This window comes from Lynx canadensis, chromosome B3 (genome assembly GCF_007474595.2).
Source record: "Lynx canadensis isolate LIC74 chromosome B3, mLynCan4.pri.v2, whole genome shotgun sequence".
Lineage (NCBI taxonomy): Eukaryota > Metazoa > Chordata > Mammalia > Carnivora > Felidae > Lynx > Lynx canadensis.
The window spans coordinates 141,755,321-141,772,628 of record NC_044308.2 but is presented as its reverse complement, the minus strand read 5'-3'; the positions used below and the strand labels follow the sequence as shown (position 1 = coordinate 141,772,628).

The 17,308-nt window shown below is 51.5% G+C and overlaps 1 protein-coding gene across 12 annotated transcripts in view; it reads right to left on the bottom strand.

Annotated features, from left to right (window-relative positions):
• The window catches only part of WDR25 (WD repeat domain 25), a 140,767-nt gene that overhangs the window by 34,169 nt on the left and 89,290 nt on the right, over positions 1 to 17,308 (bottom strand). For all 12 annotated transcript variants that reach the window (XM_030319970.2, XM_030319968.2, XM_030319959.2 and 9 more), the window contains one exon: positions 8,476 to 8,606. In XM_030319970.2, coding sequence (XP_030175830.1) covers positions 8,476 to 8,606 — 131 coding nt within the window. The remainder of the gene's footprint in view (positions 1 to 8,475; positions 8,607 to 17,308) is intronic.

Genomic DNA, 17,308 nt, shown 5'->3' with positions numbered 1-17,308 from the left:
CACTTCCTCAGCTCTACGCAAGATTCTGGAGGACCCAGGGGACACACAGGAACCCGCACCCCCCCCCCCAAACCCCAGCTGCCTATGGAGGCAGCCAGTGAAGCAGATCGATCCGTCAAACATCCAAGAAACGCGTGTCCTCAGTGGGGGTTTCCGCCCGGGCCCGGAGCTCCTGGAGGGCAAGGACTAACTGGATTTTGTCGCACCACGTGCCTGGTCTCCTGGGGGCTCATAACATTTTTATGGCATCAATAAATGAAATGTGCAATGGTGGGAGGGAGGACTTAAAACAAGCCCTGGGTTCAGGTCCGCGGCCCCACAGCAGCTGCCGGCCCCTGTGCCCAGAGCTACGTCCTTCAGAACAGCTTCCTCGCCTCCACCGTGGGGGCGGAAGGCTGCGCTCACAGACATGCCGGGGCTGTGTGTTCAGGCCTGAGGCTTCAGGGCCCACCACGGCCCTGACGCCAGGCACAGAGCTGCGTGCGGCAGGGCTGAGTGAGCATCCGAACAAAGCGCACAGCACTCACTGACAGAGTGTTTTATTCGTACACAAGACTCGAGTTTCATTCACGCTGTGAACAGGAAGCCCTGCAAGGATGAGGGAGTCAAGCCGCCGAGCTCAAGGTCTTACCCCGCTACCGACGGGCTATGCGCTATCGTGTGCTGGACTGAACCTTCCTGAACCCCGGTGCCCTACCAGTGCGATGCGGGGCAGCTGCCCCGGATCGCTGTGCACCAGGTGAGCTCAGAACAGAGGTCGGCAGGTGGCGGTGCCAACTGGCTGGCAGTGGCCTCAGAGCACCCGGGCCCCACCCCCACTCAACAGGCAGGGCCACAGGAGTCCAGAAAAGCGGCCGGGAGCCACCAAAGTCACAAGGAAGGCAGTGGCCATGCACCAGGCTCTCTGGGCCCTTCCCCATCCTGCAACGCCCCCCCCCGCCCCCACCCGGCCTCTGTTAGTCTCCTACTCTTATCTGCACACAGAGTTAGGTTTGAGGCAAAACTCAGAACTGTAGAAAGTACAAAGCGTCCAAATAAAAAGTCTTTTTAATATAAAGCTGATGAAAGAGACAAATGGAGAGTAATCGAAACCTCATTAGGGCAAATAAGCAACCTGCCTGCAACACCACGGAAACTGATGGCATGGAGTCCTTCAGGTAGCTGCCGTAAGGGAGTCCACGTTTTGGGACGAAACCCTACAACACCACTCAGGATGTTCTCCCAGGCGCCCAAATTGTGGCCCCAGGGCTGTGGTTCACAGGGCCGGACACCGGGCAATGGTGCTCGCGGGTGCCCTCAAGGTGCTTCCGGCCAACCCAGGTCAAGAGCCACCGGCTGCCCTGCCAGCTCATGGCATTCCCACGCAGGGGAAGGACGCCCACGGGTAGGAGCTCAGGTGACCACATTAACCAATGGTGGCTCAGCTTCTGCTCCTCGGATGGGCTCACGACGTGGGGGTTTAAAACCTGCTCTTGGGCAGGGCAGCCAGTCATTGATGCAGCAGCCCCGCTAGGGCCTGCTGCATGCTTAGCACTTCGGTAGGTGTGGGAGCAGGGCAGCAAATGAGGTGAAACTGCTGTCCCAGGGTGTTTTCCATTCTGCTGGGAAATCACACACACACACACACACACACACACACACACACACGAGTCAGAGGCTGTGGTAGGAGACCCAGGGGAGAGTCCAAGCAGGCGGGAGGGAGAGCCGGCAGCCTCCCGGACTGCCACCTGCGTGTCAGGACACACACCGGCAGAGGGGCTAGGACAAAGCTCCAGAAAGAGGTCAAGAAACTAACACAAGATCTGGAAATCAAGACGGCCCTTTACAAGCTTTAAAAAAAGAGGAAGAAAAAGAAAAACATGAAATATTTTTGACTCGTGCCAAACAAACACTAGAGGAAACGTGAGCTGGCCTGTCAGAGCCACGTTATCATGAGAATTTATCCTAGGGGGGGTGGGGGGGGGTCAGTGTTCTGGAGGCCCAAACAGGGGTCTAAATGCATCTGCAACTCTCTTTCTTGGGAGCCACGCAGAGCCCCAGCTCTGCCGACAGAGGGAAGAGGAACCAGGGCCAAAGCCAAGCGCCCAGCTCGGGAGCCATGTGTCCTAGATTTGCCAGAGCTGCTCCAATTTCCAGTGCCCGATCCTGCTCAACCGAGAGGGAATTTGCTGATGCTGAGGTTCCATAATTTAAGCTTGCAAAAAGGGTGATTGACTAAATATGCATTATGATTTTTAAGTCTCTGTAGTTTTTCTTACAAATTTGATTCATGATACAAGGGTGAATTTTATTACCTATGCTAATTTGGCTCAAACTACACAGTCACCTTAAAGTGAACTTTAACTACAAAGTAACTACCTTGAGAATTTCCCACAGTGCTGGTGGGCCCTAGAGAGCTGGGACCACATCTTAGATCACTGTGGCTCTATAGCCCCCCGTCCATGCTGTGCTCAGAGCCAGGGAGCTGTGAGGCTAGCTACCGTCATCTACCAAACACCAGGGAGCATAAGAGCTCGGAGCCGGCCAACCGCTGTGTTGTCAGGACCATAACAGCGCACCTCCTCTGATGCGAGATGGCCCAAGCCCTCTGCCTCTGGCTTCACTTCACTTCCTGACTAGTCAGTTGCAGCTGAATTGCAGCTAGGGAGAGATCCCAGGGCAGCCACTGCCCTGCAGCTGGGAGTGAGTGAGTGCTGCTTCAGGACTCCATCATGATCAGAGGGACATGGTTACCCCATGAGCACCTGCCTGATCCCAGGCCCTGTTGAGAGATGCTGAGGCACAGACGTGATTCACCTCGGGCCCCCACCGGCAGCGGTAAATAAACACCTGTTTAGCTGAGAGAACTCACAGTCAAGTAAGAAGATAAAGAGCTATCAGTGAAACAGGTCACAGACAGTGCAGGCCAATCAAGAATGAAAGCCACGGGAGCTCAAAGACAGAAGCAAGTAACCTCTACATTCAGAGGCCCTTTGGGGCCTGGCTTTGCAAAGTGTGGTCCATGGACCACTTGCCTCTGCATCTCCTGGGAGCTTGTTAAAAATGCAAGATCTTATCGGCAATAGACTGAACATGTCCCCCCAACTCTATATCCTGAAGCCCTATTCCTCAATATGATGGTATTGGGTGGTGAGGCCTTTGGAAGATGATATGGTTTAGATGAGGTCGTGAGGGTGCAGCCCCCATGATGGGACTGGTGTCCTTCTAAGGGAATGAAAAGACCGGAGCTCTCTCTCTCTCCAGCATATAAGGACACAGCAAGAAAGGAGCACTCTGCAAGCCAGAAGGAGAGCCCTCATCAGAACCTGACCATGCTGGTACCCTGGTCTTGGGCTCCAAGCCTCAGAACTGTGCAAATTAAATGTCTGTTTTTGAAGCCCCTCAATCTATAGTATGTTGTTCTAGCAGCCCAAACAGACTGAGATATCATCCTTACCAAAGACCTGCTGATACAGAATCTGCATCCTAACAAGAGCCCCAGGTGCTCTCTGGCACACAGGCAGTGTGCGAAGCCCTGCTTTACGGATGACCTTGTCTTGCCCCTTGACCAACAGGAAAACCATGACTGAGAGAGACTGCAGTCTGAGGGGTTTGCCCACAATCGCCCAGATGAGCAGGTGGTACGGGGAGGCTGAGAGCCCAGGCCTCCTGTAGCTCAGGCCAGTAGTACTAGAAGCTGGGAGGGGCTTCTGGAGAGAGGGACCCTAGAGTGATATGAAGGCCAGCCCACGGGCATCCTGGACTCCAGGCCACACCCACATTCAAGCACACTGCCGGGAGAAAGAAGTCAGAGAATTTTGCTGGTGGTGTTATGCCAGCTTGAGTACACGCACTCGGTCGACTCACATGGAACACAGCCCGCTGACCTGCTGGAAATGAAGTCAAGAACTTTGCAGTGATGAGAGATGTGCTCCAATCATCAAACCCAAGGAAGAGAGAGACGGGCCAAGAAAAGAGAGGGAAGCTAAACAGCCCATTTGCTCTAATGAATTGGGCTGTGGCCCCAAGAAGTCCAGAATCCCAACCTTCATCATTTGGCTCAGCCTAAGGGTCATAAAATTGTATGACTGGAAAGTAGCTTAAAAGCTATCGTTCCAACCACTCTTCAGACTCTGTTCTCTCAGACCGTGGCGAGAAGCTGTCTGGCCCTGCAGTCACGCTCCAGTGGTGGGCTCACTAGCCCAGCACAGCATGCCTCAGCTCTGTCCTTGGAAACCTACCCCTTACCTTTTAAATGCTGATTCACTTTGATCCAGCGATTTGAGTTCTGGGACCCAAGCTTAAGGAAATAAACCTCAAATATGGAAAACACTAGATGCACAAATATATGTCTTACAGTGGAATGTATAATAAAGTAGACCTGGATGGTCTGTTTGGAGATTATCATTAACAGAGAGAAACTGCTCGCACACCTTGACAGAAGAACAGCTCTCTGGAAAAGATATTGTGTGAGCACAAGGTTTCTGCAAGGATGCCCATAATAGAGGGAAGTACAGAAGCACCCACCTTGTCAGCCAGATCAGGATGGATCTCAACAATCAATAGGGTGACAGATGTCACAGCCAGACCTATCCATAGCAGGGGTTAGCCAGGTCGTAAATATTTTTGGTTTTGCAGCCCATGTGGTCTCTGTTGCAACTACTCAGTTCTGCCACTGTAGTGTGAAAGCAGCTGCAGATGATACATAAATGAGTGCATGGCTGTGTTCCAATAAAACTTTACAAAAACAGACAGCAAGCCGGATTTAGCCCTGGGCTGTAGTTTGCTCACCCCGATCTCTACCTTCACGTCTATTAATTTTAAATGGCAGGAAAAAAAAAAAAAAAGGAACTATCCTCACTATCCAACCTAGGGAAATGGTTTTTTGAAAACGACCCATTGGATCCATATTTATTGAGTGCCTGTTTATGTCAGACTCTGCTCTGAACACCAGGCAGAAGGCAAGAAGCAAGTCAGGTAAGCACGCTGCATCAAAGGGATGTATTGAAAATTCTACAAGAGTCTGTGATAACAAGGAAAACCCTGACAGTGCTATGTAAAAAACAAAATATAAAATTGTGTATAAAAATCAGACCAACGTTTTAAGAACACACACACACACACACACAGGGAAAAAGAACAACGGAAGAAAAATACTAAAATGTTACTAATGTTTCCTTCAGCTGGCTAGACTACCCCTTCTCTTTATTTCCCTCTACTTTCCAATTTTTTCATATGATTGCATATTACTTTTACAAGAAAACAGTTCCTCCTGCTGTATTTAAAAGGGGAAGCTGGTCTTGATTGTAAGCTAAGCTCTCTGTCCCTCCTGCCTGCACCTGCAGTTTCCACCACTGTCCCTGAAGGTAATTTAAAACAAAAACAAAACAGCCAAGCTGCTCAGCCCCACATGTTCATCTACACAGGAGCGAGCTGGAGAGTTCAGCACCAGGGACAGCGCCACATACCGCAGGCAGCTCAGAGGGGTGAAAAGGGAGCCACCCCAGGTGGGAGCCAGGAGGGCAAGGAGGCTGGGCCTTTCTTCTCTGGTCCTCCGACTACTCCCACTTGAGACACTCAGGCAACACCTGTCAGAGGAAACGTAACTGAAGCAAGAGAGCTGTCCCTGAGCCTGGCTGATGCAAAATGGAACTAGCCCTGTGACCCAGAGGGAGAGGAGAGGCAGTCGGATTGCTAGTAAAGGGGAAGTAAAAACAAACATTGTGCAGATCCCTTTCCCAACATTATTAGCTTGGGAGACACTCGCAAATATGCCAATACCAGTCACAGCAACATCTGCTTCTAATTGCTTCTCCCCCAGCATTTTCAGAGCCTGTCAGATGGCGTCTGCCCTAGGAGAAAATCCAATATTTTTAACAAACTCTTAAATCAGATGGCGTCCTTGGTGAGTAATCTCTTACGTGTTTGGTCTTTGAGGCTAAAAACAGTAAGCACACCTTTAAGGGACGCGGCCGTCAGCAGGGCTGGGTAATCGAAGGCCCCACTTCAAACAGCATGACTAAGAGTTTCCAACACATGCAGCCCAAATACAAGTGTTCTAGTGGGTTTTTTTTTTTTTAATTCCACTGTGTCCACGTCTTTATGTGTAATTTTTCTCTCTTTTCCAAATATTTTTGTAAAAAGAAGTTTCTTTGTAAAAGAAAAATGTGTGATTTTTTTTTTTAAAGAGCACATCTCTCTGTGCTTTAATTTTCCCACTTGTGAAGTACTTTAAGCAAGACACCTATGGATAAAACTTCACATTTTCTTTAAAGAAACTGCCTGTGTTCTTAGGTTCGCAAAATGCCAGCAGCCCCTTCCAACAGCCTGTTGGGAAAGTGTCTTCCTGCAGTGGCCAACCTGACCTTCAAATCTGGGAAATCCAAGGTGGGGCGGGAGGCAGCCCTGGAGGGAAAGCCTTTAGGTAGAACCTTTTAGCATTGCAGCAGCCTTGAGCCCTTCAGGGTGGGACCACTGCACCCCTGAATCCTAAATGCAGGAGGGCAAACTGACATTCCATACCTTCTCCTTTCAAAGTTAAGTTTAACATGGGTTTTATTATAAACTGCCCTGTAGGACTCAAGTGGCCGTGTGCCTCCTTCACACCAGAGTAGTGCTTCTCAGACCTTGAAAACAAGTCAGCCTAAAATCACGGCACACCCCCAGAGGCAATCGAGCCATGGCTCTTCCTCACTACTCTCCCACAAACCCATTCTCAGGCCTGGCTTCTCACTGCTAACCCAAACCAGGACTCACAGCATTGAAAGCCTCTTTGCCTGGGGCCAGTACCCTTGCCTGGAGCCCATGCCCCACCAGGTCAAGCCAGTCCCTGGTCCCTGCACACGTTTCACACTTCTACCTTCTATACATACACATTCTGCATGACTGCCTTCCTCCCTCATTCCTTCACTCGGTCATCCGAGGCTGGCTGAGTGTCTACTACGTGCCAGGCACTGTTCTAAGGGCTACAAGTCAACAGCAAACAAAGTAGACAGAAAATCCCTACCCTGGAGGGGCACCTGGGTGGCTCAGTTGGTTGGGTGTCTGACTTTGGCTCGGGTCATGGTCTTGTGGTCCGTGAGTTTGAGCCCTGCATCAGGCTCTGTGCTGACAGCTCAGAGTCTGGAGCCTGCTTCAGATTCTGTGTCTCCCTCTCTCTGCCTCTTTCTCTCTCTCAAAAATAAACATTAAAAAAAAGTTTTTTTAAAGAAAAAAAAAATCCCTCCCTGGAGAAACTTACGTTCAAGTGAAGGCAGACAGGCAAGCAGATAAACATGTAAAATCCACAGTACACTGGGTGATGATACATAGTAGGGAGAACAGTGAGGGGGCAAAGGGGACGAGTGAATGCCAGAGGGTGACCATCAGGGTGATCAGAGAAGGCCTCACAGGAGAGGTGGCATTTGAACAGAACCAAGCAGAGAGAGGGAGCCTCTACAGAGAAAACGGGGAGAAGAGCATTCCAGGTGGAAGGAGCAGCAGGTGCAAAGGCCCTGAGGCAGGAACGTGCTAGTGTGTTCTAGGAAAGGCAAGGAGGCCAGTGGGGCTGGAGGTGATGAGAAGGGGGAAGGGAAGCTCATGTAGGTATTGAAGGCCACTGTGGGGACACTGGCCTTTACCATGAGTGAGATCAGAGCCTGGAGTGTTCTGACCAGGGGAGAGGCACATCAGACTTACACCGTGACAGACACTCTGGCTGCCATGTTGAGAACAAACTATAAGGAGTGGGGAAAGAGCTACCACATAGGAAACTACTGCAATTATCCCAGTGAGAGTCAACGGCAGCTCAAGCCAGTCACCACAGGATATGCTCGTGACTTGGATGTGGGGGAGACAGGACGAGCAGAGACAGGCACGGTTCTGACAGTTCCGACCCGCATCCCTGGAAGGGTGGAGCTGCCACTTATTAAGTGGGTGAGGGCAACGGAAGCAGCAGCTTGGTGAGCAGCGGGTTGGAAACTCCTCTGTGGGACTGATCGCCACCAGCCATTTAGCCCCAGAAGGCACGTGATCTCCAAGAAGCCTTCCTCACATCAAGCAGAAAGCCCTCGCCCTCTGAATGGTTGCTTGTTCCTCCCTTACTCCCCCACCCATCTCTCTCTCTCCCCCTCACACACACACACACGTGCACACATACACACACACACACACACACAGACATACATACAGTAGTGCTCCACACCACTTATCTGCAGCCGCACATCATTCCCTTGAGTAACCCAAAGGCTAATTCCTTTTCTATCATCTGGAAACATCTGCACACAGTAGGTACTCAATAAGTGTTTTCAGAGCCGCACCTCTGATGTTTCAATACTCTAACAACTCAAGAACGTTCTTTCAGAACACATACACATCACGCTGAGCACCGATGAAACGTCAGGTGGTAATTACCCCGTCTCCAGGGTCCTGCACCTAGATGCTGGCCCGCCCCCGGTCAGTCACACCGCCGCGGCAAGCTCTCCTGTGGAGAGGCCACGGGAGGAAGACGGGCATCACCTTGCCGGTCCTTATATCCCAAGCTTTGACTTCGGGGTTGAAGCCTCCACACACAAAAAGGCTGTGGTCTTTCGGGTGAAATTTCAAAGTAGTGATTCTAAAGTCACTCTGACCGCTGAAGAGCTGGGTTCCTACAACACAAAGAAGAGAAGAGAGCATTAAAAAATACTCGGACCGCAAGATAAATATCTTAAAACTAAGATGCCATCTCACATACAGCTCTGGGCCCAAGGGCCCACGAGACTTTCTGGAAGCACAACAGACGTCATGGCACTTGAATCTCACTCTCTGACCAGCCCCGTCCCTGACTGGCCGAACTGCCCCCCAGGGCTGACCCAACAGCCGGACCCATGAACATCACCTTTCCTGTGTTCCGTCGACACTGCCTATCAACTCATTTAAACCACACAACCGCTCAAAACCTGCTCTACGACTGAAGAAAAGCCAAGGCTCAGGGAGCTTAAGTAACATTGTCAAAGCTGCACAGTTAATAGAGAGTATTTACCCAGGAGTCTAAAAAAGAAAAAGCAAGATGCTCCAAAGTGATCTTTGTGGGATCAGCCATCTTTCAACCATGACCTTACATTCATGACCATGGATGATTTGCTACAGGGAGTGGCTGGTAATGGTAGCATGATATTCTGGGCAACAAGTGACAGCATGACCCCACAGGGCCTGGGCGCCAGCATGGACAGGCAGTGTGGCCCACTGGGGTCTCACTGATTCTGCAGGACTCAAGACGGTCCTTGTCCTCTGCATATCTGTCATGAAACCGCTGTCGAGCGCTCATGTGCACTGTGAAAACATTTGTGTGTACACATACACATGTGGTGGGGAAAATGTAAGTTTCGCCACTGTGAGCTTTCAGACGTCAGTGATATAAACAGGCTGAACTCAGGGCGTGTGGGGAGCAGATCTCCGACCCTGAGCCCAGGTCTGTTGGGTTCCAAAAGCCAGCACTCGCTCCTCTATGTTGTGCCACATTATGCCCCAGGGTACTGGCTGTAGTTCTCGTGTGCTCCGTTCAACCCCACTGAAAATGCAGCCAGAAACCAGACCGGCCTTGGGAACTGTTCTTACCACGGGACACGTTCCCAGGGACCAGGCCATCTCACGGGCATGGCACCTGCTATGCAACACCCACCAAGAGCGTGAAGGTGGTTTCCCTCAGAGATGTCAGCAATGGCTCCCACTGCCCAGGAGAGACAACCTTGACTGCCCCTGGCCCACAGAAACTCCTCCACTGGACTGAGGCCATGGGCAGTTAGGGACACATGAAGCTGGTGGCCGTGGAGACCAATGTGATGCCAAGATCTCCAGCATCATTTCCTTTCATGGGAACCCAGAGGCCATGTTTGCTCATCCATTTCAGAAAGCACTTCCAGAAGGCTGCCCTGCTTTGTGTTCAGGACCCCCACACACAGCATTCTACCAGCTCACCAGGTAAGGAAATGAAAGTTCATCGACTGGTAGTCTTGAGTTACAGCAGGAGCCTTTATAAACCCAATTTGCCTAGATCCATGGTCTCTGCACTCGTCTGACAGCAACATCCAACAAGAGACAGCCCTTCAGCACGTATCACGGGGACGCGTGTTTGCTTGTAAGTTACATACCGCGCTACTGTGCGAATAAATTGTATGCATTAAGATACCAAAAATAAACTATTTTAAAGGAGAGACAAGGACACAATAACCAATATTTTAAAATATGAGCACTGGGTGTTGCATGGAAACCAATTTGACAATAAATTGTATTTTAAAAAATAATAAAATATATTTTAATGTGCCATTTTCTAAGAGTGTCAACAAACCTCTGTGAAATCATTAAATCAAACGAGTTTTTAGTGAGAGCTACCAAATTGACACTGCTTCCATTTTTTTTCAAAGGTAAGAAAACTGTCTGTGGCTCAATGATTTGAAAGTAGCCCAGTTAGGGCTCCAGTCCGTTCTCTGAGGTCATCAGAGCTAACAAAGACTCTTCCCAGAGATGCACAGACCCGGCTGGAAGATGCTTACCACTGGCGACAAAGGAGACACCGTCCACTTCTGTCCATCCCTGATACAAAGGATTTTGTGAACATGTTATGAGTGAGGCCCCAGTTCCCCTCAGGTCAGAAAAACGCTCCTGCATCTCATCACAGGGTATTACTGCATTCTCATATTTTTAATAGCCCAATTCAAAATCCATTGACATTGTCATCTCAAGGATTTTGAAGCAGGTTAGAAAAACTGCTCCCAAGTTAAGGGTGCAGATATTAGTGTTTTTAATAGGTGACACATTCACATAGTTTTTGGTTAACAAATTACAAGATGGTGGAAACAAAAACATCTCTTTTCAAAATGTTCTTTCCACAGTACAAACTTTTGGGAAAGCTCTTCATTACAGTGTCACCTTTCCCTTGATGAAGGGTTATGTTGATTTTTTTCCAGTATCTTCCAGGGGCCTACAGTTTGCAGTCACTTGTCATCAGGGAAAACTTTGGAAACACCTGAGGTTTTGTAAATGGAGCCTCTATACTTCTTGAAGTTCAACAAGCCCCTTAACTGTTCCACTCAAACGGGCAGTGCACAAAGTCTTTCACGGTCATCCTGTGTCACTATGATGTGAAGAGGGGCCACTGTAGGTCCTGTCATCCGTAATGGTGAAGGGCCTATAAATAACAGCCTAGCGGTCCAGCCCAAGGGGCCAGTTAAGGCAAATGTGGGTCTCTGCCTGGTGGAATGTCAAAAAGCCATTCAAAACTGGAATCACAAACCGTGCCCTTTGGCAAGACAGACAATGCCTGATACCTGTTCTTGGATCACAAAAGTATTAAGTAGGGATTGATACAGGCAGAGGCTGGGAAGAGATTCACTGACTTGAAGTGGTTTGTTCTAGGGGTAGTAAGATCATTTTTTTTTTTTTTCAACGTTTATTTATTTTTTTGGGGACAGAGAGAGACAGAGCATGAACGGGGGAGGCGCAGAGAGAGAGGGAGACACAGAATCGGAAACAGGCTCCAGGCTCCGAGCCATCAGCCCAGAGCCCGACGCGGGGCTCGAACTCACGGACCGCGAGATCGTGACCTGGCTGCAGTCGGACGCTTAACCGACTGCGCCACCCAGGCGCCCCGAGTAAGATCATTTTTTAAGTTACACCAATATCGTTGTCATAATGTTGTGTGTGTGTGGCTTTTTTTTAATAAAGAATCCTTCTAACCAGGCATCAGAGAGGAGCAGACTTACAGGAGTCGGGGTCCTACGTGTCTCGTTAGGTCAACAGACAAGCAACTGTCTCAAGCAAAAACTCACATCCTGGGGAATTAACCTGAGTGGAAACCCGATATTCCTTGAGCTTCCTCTTCTTTCCTGAAACCCATCAAGCTATAGTTGGTGGTCAGAGACCACCCATGCTATGCCCGATTAGAGACGCCCCCTCCTAGGGAGGATGGAGGTCTCCCCACGGCCGGGACTCGGAATGGCACTTACAGAGACCTGCTGGGACAGGCCTTGGAACTGCGGCTCAGGCCTCAGGGCACGTGCCCCAGCCAGGTAGCCAGGGGACCCATATGGGGGATGAAGAAAGGGACCACCATCATGTCCCCTCAATGGAAAAGGAGCACACAGATGCCACTGTGGCCCCCACGCTGCTGCAGAGGCCCCGGCCAGAAATCTCCTCCTGGCACAGGCAACAGTACCTACTGTGGCCCTCCTGCTCGTTCAGAGTCACTGCTAGAAAATAAACGGTCTGCCTGGAGAAAAATTTTCCCTGTTTCTTGGACCATGGCATAGAACCATATGCTTATTTCAGAAACAGCAGTGAATTAGGCATGTTTTTTCAAAAAGTGCAGTGATACAGTCTTGCCAACAATGAGGAAAAGGTGGGAGGAAAAGCAAAAGCTGAGTTGCTAAAAGATGAGGACTGAGCTTTTTCTGCTAAAAAAAAAAAAAAAAAAAAAAATGCACGTATTTCTGCATGTTATTCTTCAACCTTCCAAAGAGACTGGGAAGAGCCTTCGAGTCTCGTAAGTACTCCGATGTTCCCGTTACAACACAAGCGATGCTTTCTATCTTTTCTCCTACTTTTTGTTTATGAGAACCAGGCCTTTGCTGTATCTGCTAAAAGGGTCCAAAACTAAAAGATTTTAGAATTTTTGATAAGCTTCCAGATAGCTCATGGGAAACACAAAGGGGGAGATTCCACCGGGGAAGGAGGTCTAGCACAAGGCTGTGGCTCAGAAGTCGGGGACCCCAGCCGTCCCTGCCCGGCACGGTGCTCGGCGCAGGAGGTGGTGCAGCAGAGGGGCTGAGAGTCACCCAGACCCAGGCCCCACCCCAGGAGAGGGACCTGCCCAAGTCTGTGAACGGCAGGCTGTCCGGGGACCACACGCGAGAGACGTGCATCCATAATGCGTAGAGTGCTCTGGAGGGCGTGGCGGACACAGCAAACAACAAAAGGGAGCTATGATTGTTGGAAAAAGTTAACCCCCAAATTACTGAATTCATGCTTGGTTAAATTAAAACCTAAAACCAAGGGCTACAAGTTCTTAACAGCAGGAACCTTGAGAGAGGAATGATTTGGAGTTTCTGTCTTGAGGCTATGAGAATACAGTGCCCTGGGCTAGTCTTTGCATTTTGTTGAAGAGACATAGATAAAGGCTGGAAATATTTATCAGAGACTATCTTGTTCCCAGCCGCGGTGAGGTGAAGGTCCTTTCTTGTCAGACTTGTTCCTCCTCTACATGTTCCTACATCGAGTGCCCTGTTCACCACGTCCTCTCCTCCCTCACGACGCTACCTCAAGCACAATGGTTAGTTGCTATGTAACCTTTAACCTTGAGACTATCTTGCTTGGTTACATGCTTGTTACAGAAAGTTCTATTTATTCACTGTATGCTGCTTATGGGAAATTGAGTTTTAAAATATTTAATCCACTAACACTGACTTCATTGATCTTGTTATAATGAACTCAACCAGTATAAGAACTGTTCAGATCCTCTTGGAGTTAGGAAAAATCACTTCTTTTCCTCCTTGAATCAATAATGATACAAATAAACCATAAATTGTCATTAGGGCAAAAATACACAGAAACTCAATTTATTCTCCTGACCCCTGGTTCCATCACCAATATTGAGACGATAAGGCAGCTGGTAACACTAGCCAGGAAATTCCTCAGAGGTTCCCCTCTTCCTTTCTCAGGTAGAGACCCAGATGACCACCCATGTGGCTGGGGCAACACCACCTGTCCACCCTAATGCCTACCTTGGGGGACCCTATCGTCATGCAGGGCTCTGAGTCCCCAACGGGTCCTCTTCGTCCACTCAGCATGTCTGGCCCCCAGCCCAGTTCCTGGCACATAACAGACATTTAATCCAGGTCAGATGAAACCCAAGTAGGGGACCCCAAGAAAGAGAAAAGAAGTTCACGCCCTCCTCTGCAGGGAGCGGGCATCTGTCACCTCCAGGCCTGCGTGCAGCCCTCTGTAGTAGGTGTCATTAGCCCATTTCACAGCAGGAGAAATGAAAGCTCTGAGAGGTGAGGACTGGTCCAGGGCCACACAAGTCAGCCATGCTGGGAGCCAGGCCGGGCCTGTCCAGCCCCAGAGCCCGCTCTCCGTACCCCGCCTTGCCTGCCCGCAAGCTATCCGTGACCTTTCCTTCTCCTGAGCTCTTTGTTCGTATCCATGGACTCACGAACATGCAGAGGAGACGCTGACAAGGGAAAGCTGACGCTGTCGGCTCACGGTGATTGAGCTCGTGTTCCCAGGCAGGCGGCGTATGACTCATTTCGCTAAAATCAATATCGTTACACTCATCCTCTGGGAAGTACCCCGCCAGCTGTAAATCTAACCATCCTGACTCAAAGTTAACGAGAAAAGGAGCTTACTAACTTTCAAATCAAACTCTATGAATCAGAAACAGGGGCCATCTCAGCACGCCCGGCAGAGTCCCGGGAAGGGTCCGGGTGCGTCCACAGGTCCCCCGCGGTTGAGCGGGCGCCTCTGGCTCAGCTGGTGGTCCTCTCAGATCCACAAAACCAGGATAATAAAGCTAAGCTGAAGAAGCTGTCGTGAGAACTGGAAAGACAGAGTGACATAAGGGGGCAGGCCCCAGACGGACGGCGGGCCCGCCAGACGGCGGCTGCGGCAGCAACAGAAGAGACGGCAGTCGGCGTTTCTCTTTATATCAAGTCTGGCTGCTGCTCTTAATGATCTGGACGAGACTGAATTCCCTAAAGTTGAAAAGAAAACAAAAGTTCTCAACTTGCAAACAAGGTGTGTCGCAAGGGTTTGCCTCAAGTTGGCTTTTCTAGGGCCCAGCAGGCCCCGCTCGACGGCAAGCGTCCGGGCTCCCGGTCCGGCGGCGGAGGAGGTCTGACCTACGAGGGCAGCCCGTCTGCCCGGCGGCTGCCTCTGAGCGCACGCAGAGACTGAGTACCAGCACGGTGGGGCGACGGTAGTCCACGAAACAGTGCCGTCGGTTAAAACCGCTATTCGTTTATCCACAGGACGGCACAGGCGTCACTGGGAGAACATGACAGGACGGGGGCGTGTGGGATGTGGCAGGACCCGCGGGCACTTCCCACAGGGTGAGGTATGGGGCTGGCAGCGTGTTTCACGGATGTGTAATAACACCGGATTTAATATCCAACACTAGGGTCGTGCCCCAAAGCTGTATGGAAAGAGGGGGAGAAAACAAGCTTGAAACTGGAGAGAAAACCTCTTCAGACCGAAAGAGGAAGGGTGTGCGTGGGAACGGGGCCCAGGGCCAAAGAGGTGGTAGACCTGAGAACAGGCACATTTAAAAGAGGGCTAGGGGGGCGCCTGGGTGGCGCGGTCGGTTAAGCGTCCGACTTCAGCCAGGTCACGATCTCACGGTGCGTGAGTTCGAGCCCCGCGTCAGGCTCTGGGCTGATGGCTCGGAGCCTGGAGCCTGTTTCCGATTCTGTGTCTCCCTCTCTCTCTGCCCCTCCCCGTTCATGCTCTGTCTCTCTCTGTCCCAAAAATAAATAAACGTTAAAAAAAAAAAATTTAAAAAAAAAAAAAAAAAAAGAGGGCTAGGGACAGGGCGTCGGGGGAGGAACGAGCTTGGGAGAAAGAGGGGTGGATGAGGACAGGGGAAAAGCAGAGGAGTCTGTGGGGGGCCCGCCTACACCAGAAGGACGGATGGAGGTGCGCAGCTGCTCCCTGGGCAAGAAGGCACTGGAGGGGCAGTGCCAGGGCCATCGTCGGCTCAGACCTCACTGGGCTATGGAGCCCCTCAGAGACTCTGTGTCTGGATCCAGCGGCAAACCCCTAGGACCCCGGGACTGGACACACAAAACGTGCCCGTACCATCAGGAGCTGTGCGAGTGTGCCCATCGCCCGGCGGCCCACGATGCGGCTGGGCATCCGCCTTCCTGCCTCCACAGGTACCTAAAGGGTGCCTGACCCAGTCCCTCGGAGCTGTGCCGGGGGACACTCAGTCATGGTGCTCAAAAGCCAAAGCACGGAGAAGCCCAGGCCCCCTGCAGGCACCTCCTCCAGGGCCTGGAGTGGCGGCACCAGTCGGCCCAAAAGGAGCCCCATCTGCAGCCCCTCCTCTAAAGCCCCATGAGCTCCTGGTCTTCGTCAGGTTCTCACTTGGATGCTTCTCACCCTTCCTATGCCAAGTGTACTATAATCGCCAGGGCTAACATTTCTCCCACCGGAGCAGCGGCTGTCGACAGCCAGAGAAGCAGCCTTCAGCCAGTCACTTAATCAGAAGGCCGGGTCAAGATCCGTCCGGGCGCCCCTTCCTCCCAGAGGCCCCAAGCTCGCCTCCACAGGTGGCAAGCCAGCTGCCCGGGGGAGAGCCAAGCAGGGCCCCTAGGGGTGGGCTTCAGCAAACCGTGCGTCCTCGGCGGGGAAAACCGACGCGGTGAGGGCATGCCACTCCCAGGCTTCAACAGGCAGGCTCTGCCAGTCACACAGGCCGCAGGTGGATCCCAGCTCCGTTGCTGCTGGCCGCGAAGCCTCGAGCAAGTCCCCGAGCACTCCAAGCCTCCGTGTCCGGGTCAATGAAATGGGGATAAAAACACTGTCCTCACAGGTAAGTATAGGTACTAAAAATGTAATAAGTAAGCAAAGGGACTAACATCTTTTTGTCCATTTCAGCTTCATACAGACCAAGCAGTGTGCCAGGAACCAGGGCTACACCACCCGGGGCCTGGCCCACGGTGCACACTCAGCTGATGTGGCGGTCCCCTTTCCTGAAGCATTTCTGTGACGGCAGTCCCAATCAGGATGCAAAACTGAGGGAGGCACCAGAACGCACCTCTTGGAAAACAAGAGAAATGGTCACTTACGGGTCCAGTCTCAGCTGTCATTTCCATGCACCATGACCCCCCACCGAAAGACACAGGGACCCCCAGAGCAGGAGGAGCTAGCCAGGGGCTGGGGACAGCAAGGCTGCAGGCAGTGGGTTATCTGCGGGAAGAGACCTTCCTCAGCGCTGGGTGCCTGGAGCTCTGGAGAGCGGGTCAGGCTGGACTGCGGGGGGTCTGCACACGCACCCCCCATAAAGGGCAGCTGCCATCTCGTCACCAGGAGGAAGCCGCCAGCCCACCACCAGAATTTTGTCACGGAGAAGCAACACATGGAGGAGACACAGGGAGGACCCAGGAAGGCCTTCCCGGCTGCCCCAGACCCACATGGGGACCAAGGGCCACACTCGTAAGCCGGCTGGGGGATCACCAGACTGGGGGCTTTTGGAGCTGAGCTACCAAAGCTGCCACATCTGAAGAAATGGCCCAGCAACCGGGGCTCTCTGGACGCTCGGCAGGAACAAGGTCATTATTTCCCACCATCCCAAGGGCCCCAGAGGGAGGGACAGAGG